This window comes from Mus musculus, chromosome 6, assembly GCF_000001635.26.
Source record: "Mus musculus strain C57BL/6J chromosome 6, GRCm38.p6 C57BL/6J".
Taxonomy (NCBI): Eukaryota; Metazoa; Chordata; class Mammalia; order Rodentia; family Muridae; genus Mus; species Mus musculus.
The window spans coordinates 23,834,127-23,841,428 of NC_000072.6; the positions used below are offsets into that span (position 1 = coordinate 23,834,127).

The window sequence follows — 7,302 nt, forward strand, 5'->3', positions numbered from 1 at the left end:
CTCAAAACGTGTTTAAGGGTAAATGTTCCACAGAAAACTGGAAGATACATACTTTCCTGTTACATCCCCTTTCCTCCATTCTAGTTCTCACTAATTCTTTGAGGCATAACTAAACCCGAGACTTGCATGTGTTTACTAGGTTCTATATGCCATGCACTACGAATACTAAGCATACAGTATACTTAAACATAGCATCAGGCCACAACTGTAGTTAAAGGCCCGCAAAGGAAGGCAGGCAACACATAACTCAGGCAAACGGGTGCCAAACGAAAGAAAGAAAGATGCCCTCTTGGGACTTGCAACACTGTCATTCATTTCTAACAAGGCTGACTTTCCTGAGTGCAGGGATCATAAAAGTCATCAGAAGATTAAAAATAAACAAATAACAGAAAGTCAACTGTTTCCAAAAGGAGATAAAAGTGGTCAATTTTTTCAAAGGTTGAATATGCCTATCAAAGAGCCTGGAACTAAAAGTGCTTCAGATTTGGGACTTGGAAAAATTTGCATATATATTACATCGTATCTTGGGGATGGGACTGAAGCATAAATACAAAATGTATTCGTGTTTTCTGCTCACCTTATACACATAACCCAAGAGTAATTGCTGTTACATAGTTACAAACTATGACTTTTCAAATAAAACTAGATAGGAAAGGAGCCACTTGTAGACATTTACAAAGTTTTACTATTTTTAAGCATCTCGGCTTCTGGATGCTCAAGTTGTGGATGTTTTCCTCAAACTATGAAACGCAAAGGAAAGAAAGGCAAATGTGTATTGTGTACTGTCTCATCCAATGCTGTATTCTCCCAACACAGGCTTGCACATCAGTTTTACCTAAGACAGTTCTGCAGCTTCAAAGCATGATTTAGATACATTTCTCAAACACAGACTCCCAAGGACTATGCGAAACGATGAGAGATGATCGTATGAGGAGGTTTATTTCATAAAACGCACTGCGCATCATCTTAGTGGCAATGCACACGGCAACGCATGGCCATGCACATGCTGAAAGTCATCAGGTAAAACATCCATCTTTTATCTCATCTGTTTTTATCTGTAGTTCAAACAAGAGCTGGCCTTTTTCTCAACATGTTAGAGTCAATAATAAGACCAAAAGTAACAGAGAAATGACTGAATACAAACCTCCAGGTCCTGCTTAATGAAGACTATCATCTCTTATAGTCGTGCTCATTGTTAATAGTTATGAATATAGACTTAGAGTATAAATACATCTGTGAATAGACTTCTCTTCTATGTTGGCCAAAGTGCTCGTCACAGTTTCCCCAACCACGAAGGACCTCATTTGTTACCTTCCCCTCTAGGTTTTCAATGTTTTCTAAAAGTCTGACGAGCAATGATCTTATTAAATATATATAATTTGCTTCATTTTTTAAATGTGTTTTTCTAGCTATGACACTCATCCCTCCTCTAATCATCTAGAACCACCCAAGGGTTGTGATCATTGTTAGTTCTATAATGGTGTAAATACAATCAAAGCAATGAACACGGCGGGGTATCACACAGTGCTTCCTGCTGGAGCCATTCTGTGGTATCTGTTTTGTTATGGTGCACATGCATCCTACATGCAACCCTGCCTATGCCCAGTAAGGCAGTGAGGCCACCTGGTCCCGACCTCTGTCACGGAAACTAACCCAAGTCTGCTCCCAGGATACTCTGTGACTGCATCAATAATCACTGCCAGCCTAAGGAGCATCAACTGTTAGTCATCTGTGCTGAAGTGTGCCAGTCAAAACAACACAGGTATACATATTTTCACTAAACTGAGTTTAATACTATTTAATGTCTTCACATAGTAAATGAATGCAATCTCTTATTGGTTTGGTGGGCCACATTAGCTACGTGAAAACAAAAACAAAAACAAAAACAAATCAAAAAACTAAACAAGCCCTGTTTAGTTCTGGCTCCTAAAAGCCAAACAGCCCTAACAGTGAAAGCATTTGCCTACAAAACCGAGGCATGGCCTCCAGCTTCAGGCTCCTATCTCTGGGATGAATTTTCTTCAGTTACGGGATGAGGGCCCTTTCAGACCTCAATTTCTGATCCTCTGAGTTCTCAATGTTGGGAGAGGTGAGGAAGCGGTTAGAAATCAAACATTTTGCTGCCTGCCTGACTACTTGAGGCTCCAGAGTAAAAGTATACAATGGATTAGTGATTTTGCAATTATCATGGTACTTTCCTTTTATAAAACCCAACTGTATAATTCAAGACTTAAAGTAAGTTTTGGCATTAATTGTTGGCTTGTGCATCAAATGCACATGAATACAGTTAAATTCCCTTTTTATTTTTCCTAGGGGGAACCCTGGCTGCCAAGAATTGCTCCAGCTCCCTTCAGCAAGAAGTATGTCTTTAAAAAAAAAAAAGTAGAGGATCTTCTGAATGCGATAAACGCTTAGGCTCTTTGTTACAGAGCCTCCCCCATTAAAATATCAATCACTGAAGTTCATCTGATTGGGCTTGAGGCTCTCAAGATTTAAAAACAAAATCTTCTAAGCACTGCAAGTAATCTTGCATAGAGCGCATGCAGTGTTTCTCTCCTCTCCTGAAGTTGGGTTTATTTTAGTAATGTCAGAGTAACATTACATCAACAGTTTCCTCAGTAGCATTGTGAGTACACCTGCTTGCCAACTGAAATAATTTCTAGAGAAACAAACATTCTATTTAAACAGGAAGAGCCAGGAGAGTTACATTATTTGTAGAGCCACGGGAGAGGCCCCGTCCCTCACAGACTACAAGTAGGCACAGCAGAAATGAACCAGGAGCCAATGACTTTCTTCAAAGGGAGCCTAGAGGGAGCCTATTCCAAACACAAACAGCCTCTTGATTTTTACCAGATAATGATTTTTACATATTAATATACTGAAATATAAACTAAAATGTCATGTGTAAGATGAAACTAGATACTGGATGACACTCATATATTTTGTACAGACTCCTACCACAACATAAATATAAAACCCACACTCGGTTTAAGAACGAGTACTGAGGTTAGCATCTGCTGAACGGACAGAGCTGTTACACACTCTACACACGCAGCACATACGGATGGATGGCCCTGGGTAGGAGTGGAATCCCAGGCTCACCATACACCCCAAGAGACTCACCCTTCACCTGAAGGGTTGCAACTTCAGCCATGCCAAGTGGCTCTTACTGGGAAATGCTACCCTGACCCACTTCTCTCCGATAGCAAGAGGAGACTGCCTAGAGCTAGTTAGGTCTCTATCTGCCCACTGTCCTATGAGCTAGAAGGCTGGGCTACCTGAGGAGCTTCTGTGATTAGCCTTCAGTAGTAAAGAAATGTCCCCAAACCACTCAAGAGAATGATCGTTCCAGAATAGCTGCTCAGTTGGCTCTGATTTTGTGAAGTTGGGAAGAACACTTAAGAGCTATCCTCTTGGAAATTTTTATACAGTATCGTTCACCTCAGGCAAACTCACAGTTGTCCACCTCTCCCTAAACTCAAGATGTTGCATTCAGTAGCTACGCACAGCTTTTTTACATGTCGGACTTTAAAAAAAAGATGAAATATTGAACGAACAAACGTGAATAGGACGGTTTTGGTAGGATGCATGATGGGAAACTGCTTCCTCTGGTCTACAGTTTTATTTTAAAAGTCAATTCAAAAGGTTGCCAAATTTCTAAAAGAAAGGTCTCACATGCAGGAGTTACTATTTCAGGACAGTGATGAAGGACTGTATATGTAGGTATGCTCTGGGCAATCCCCACCCGCGCCACAAGCGGAAGGGACTGTTACAGATTTCTTCAGAGCATTTCAGGCTCAGTATTTATTCCACTAAAGGGTTTCCCTGACTATTAAGGGTTTCTATTCTACACATTTACCCAATTAAGGTGATTGAAGTTGTTCCTTTTGTGTATGGTACAGAATATCAGATTTCTGGGGTCCCGTTTTAAAACAACTAAGGGAGACATTTTATCTGACAGAACTTCTGTAAATCTTTAGGGAAGGAGCCATAAGCAAAGCATTAGCTAGTCCTTCACCTGTCATTAACAGTGGACTTCATTAAGCCTGCCATGGCCTAGAATTACTCATAGCCTCTCTGGATGCATAGCTTCCTCGCTGTTTGCATGTCATGCCCTGATTGTTTAGCCACACAGAAAACTTAGCAATATAACTTTGCTTTTAATTCACCAAGAAAATGTCTAGTCCCTTGCCCTAGTGGAGATTTCTCTGTTATGGGAAAGTATCCGTGTTCCACCTGCTTCATCTAGCTACACACTCAGTCTGTCTTAAGGGCAAAGCCCAGCTCATACACCCCACAGCAGCCCAAATTAAAGTTGTTGCGAGTTGTATTCTAACCCTGTCCCAACCTAATCTGCCCAGGTTTAATTACTGCAGGACCTGCAAGGTGGGATCAGCTGATCAGTCCATGTCTTGGGGATGGTGAGGTGCAGCTGCCAGCTCCTGCCAGTTCAGGCCAGCTCTGGTTAGCTCCGGCTGGGGTTAAAGACCTAAGCACTCCAACCTGTCCCAGACACCCCTCAAAGACCTACTAAAATAGTGTCCAGCCCTTCGCAGAAGGACGGCAGCAGGTGCCCTGAACTCTCCCAGGAGAAAGCCCCCGGGGGCGGGAGGATGAGAGGGGTAAGTGGCCGCGGGAGGCTCCCAGTCCCGCCGCCACTCACCTTCTGCTGCCTCCGGGCCATGTCGGTGGGCTGCTTGGCGTTGAATGGGTACGCGATGCACCTCACCACGAAGACGTAGAGCTGCAGGCGGATGCGCCGCTCCTGCTCCTCGTCCAGCTGCAGCTCGGGCTCATTTCGCCCCTCGCTGAGTACCGAGGGGCTCGGGCTCACGGGTCTGGCCGCTCCGCCGCCGCTGCCACCACCGGAGCGTCCCGGCGCGTCCCGCCGCCCTTCCCGAGCCGCGGCCGGCGGCGCTCGCTGGGAGACGCCCGGCGCCACCAACACCTCGCGGCTCTCCTCCTCCAGCCCCTCGTCCGACTCCTCCTCGCTGGAAGACGGGTCGAGCATGGTGCTGGCTGGGACGCCTGGGCTTGGCCCGCGATCCCTGGGGCTTCTCGCCGAGCGCAGCTGTCCCCGCGGGTCCGCGGGAACCTAGGTCGGTGCGCCGCGGCCGCAGAACGAAAGGGAAAGTGGCCCGGGCTTTCCGGACACGTCGAGTTCGGCGCCCGAGTGTTTGCCGCGGCCAGGACGCGGGGCGGGCGAGCGGAGCGGCGGGAGGCGAGAGGCGGAGTTAGCGCGGGGGCGCTCGGGGCGCCCGGGGACCGCGCGCCCAGCCTCGGGCGTCCAGCCCGCGCGCGCGCCCAGCCCCGCCGCCGACCCCCGCCGCCCGCGCAGGTGAGGAACCTGTGGCGCCTCCCGAGCAACACGTGGAACGGAATGTCGAGGAGCGGACGCGGGGACGCGAAGTGCGCGTGCGCGCGCCGCCGCGCCCGCCACCGCCTGGACCGGGCGGCGGGTGTGCCGGGCGCCCCGGAGCGCGCAGTTTGCAGAGGGCGGGTGATGCCGAGCCCAGACGAGCACAGACGACCCCGGGCCACCATGCACCCAGTAGTCCTGCAGGCTTTCTGTAGGGGTGGCGGCGGGATAGGGACGGGGAACAAACACAGTCTCCAAGAGAGAGCTCCGGACAGTGCTGGGACCTGATTTGTGAAACCTGAGTGCTGAAAAGTGGGACCGGCTGCCTTCCCCTCGAAGTATTATTCTTTCTAGGAGACTTGAAAAAAGTCTCTCTCCCTTCGTTGCAGTGGGACACTCTCCAAGAAGTCCAAATTGTAATCGTCACAGCACGGGCATTAAAAGAAAAGTTGGCGCAGCGGCCGGTCCGGTCCGGGGTGGGGTGGGGTCTTTTAAACTGGTAGGTATTCCTGTTGTTTCCGGCAAACCCGCGAGCAAATTAGATTTTACGTTTGAAAAATGAAACTCTGACAAACACAGCTCAGTTGTTTCCTATGTTGAGATAGAACTGACTCAAACAAAACAGGTTGTTTTGGGTGGACAGACATTCAACAAACACCCGAGAGAAGGCCGGTGTCCAGCATTGTTAGCTTATGACAGAGGCACAAGCGAGGGCACACAACACAAAGTCGCTCTCTTTCCTGGCCTCAAGTGGGCGTCTCATAGCGGCACCTGAAGGCTGAATTATCTGCGCCGATTTTCTCGATGCTAGAACTGCCTCGCAGTTTCTTTTGCCATTCTGTAACTTCTGTCCTGAGCTCAGACAGAAGGGGAAATGCACAAAACAGGCATTCAACACATGGAACAGTGTGCGGTGGCATTCCAGCAAGGAGGATGCAGATCTCCAGGGAATTAACAGGACAAATTAAGCACCCACCAGCCCTGAGCTTCTCTGTCCCAGGGCCAAGCCGCAGTTTAAACTTTTCCAGGCCATTTGGTGGTTAGATACACAAAAACACTTTCCTTCTGCATCTACTGATGCTGTCCCTCAATGGAGAAAAAAGAGGGCATTTACTCCTAGGGAGCCTTCTCCATTAGTTAATCCTTGATTTTGGTCCCTTAGTAATAAAAAATGTTTCATGCCTACTAGCTGATGGTCAATGGTAAGGAAAAAATATATATATATGTGTGTGTGTGTGTGTGTGTGTGTGTGTGTGTGTGTGTACATATATTAAAATTGATGTATTTGAAGACTTTTTGCAAAACTCTGTGAGAGTATTTATCCAAAGTGATTATCAAAGTAACCTCCTAAGGCAGATAGGTGACATTATTAACGACACTATTTTTTTTTATATTTTATTTTTGGAGGAGGGAGATTTTCGAGACAGGGTTTCTCTGTATAGCCCTGGCTGTCCTGGAACTCACTCTGTAGACCAGGCTGGCCTTGAACCCAGAAATCTGCCTGCCCCTGCCTCCCAAGTGCTGGGGTTAAAGGCATGCGCCACAACTGCCTGGTTAGGTGGCACTATTCTGATGATTGCCCTTTGTACCAGATTTTGCTCTAAACTCTACAAGCATTACCTCCACTATTTATTTTCAGTTCTACAGTACACATATGGAACCTGAGGCTACAGCACCAGCCCCTGATGGACTCCCCATGGGCTCTCATTTCTAGGAGCAGTCTTTTCTGTTGTAATTTCTCTTGATTGTAAATCAGTACATTAAAATGTAGTGTTGATTAAGCTGGGGATACAATTCTGAAAGGCATAAGAGTGCTGGTTTAATCAGTCGTTCCTTTCTTTACTTTCTTTCCAGAGTATCTTTCAGTTTTATTAGTCACTACTACTATTACTTGGTGTGACAGCTGAGTACTTTCTCTCCATTTGATGCTTATTTTTTTCCTG

General features: G+C 46.7%; 1 protein-coding gene across 21 annotated transcripts in view; it reads right to left on the reverse strand.

The window, feature by feature from the left end:
* Cadps2 (Ca2+-dependent activator protein for secretion 2) overlaps positions 1–7,049 on the reverse strand; it is a 578,403-nt gene extending 571,354 nt beyond the window's left edge. For 14 of the 21 annotated variants that reach the window (XM_030255458.1, XM_006505111.2, XM_030255457.1 and 11 more), the window contains exon 1: positions 4,664–7,049. In XM_030255458.1, coding sequence (XP_030111318.1) covers positions 4,664–5,011 — 348 coding nt within the window. In that variant the 5' untranslated portion in view covers positions 5,012–7,049. The remainder of the gene's footprint in view (positions 1–4,663) is intronic. The other 7 variants (NM_001252106.1, NM_001252110.1, NM_001252105.1 and 4 more) reach the window with 1 other exon arrangement.
* Positions 7,050–7,302: the final 253 nt, after the last annotated feature.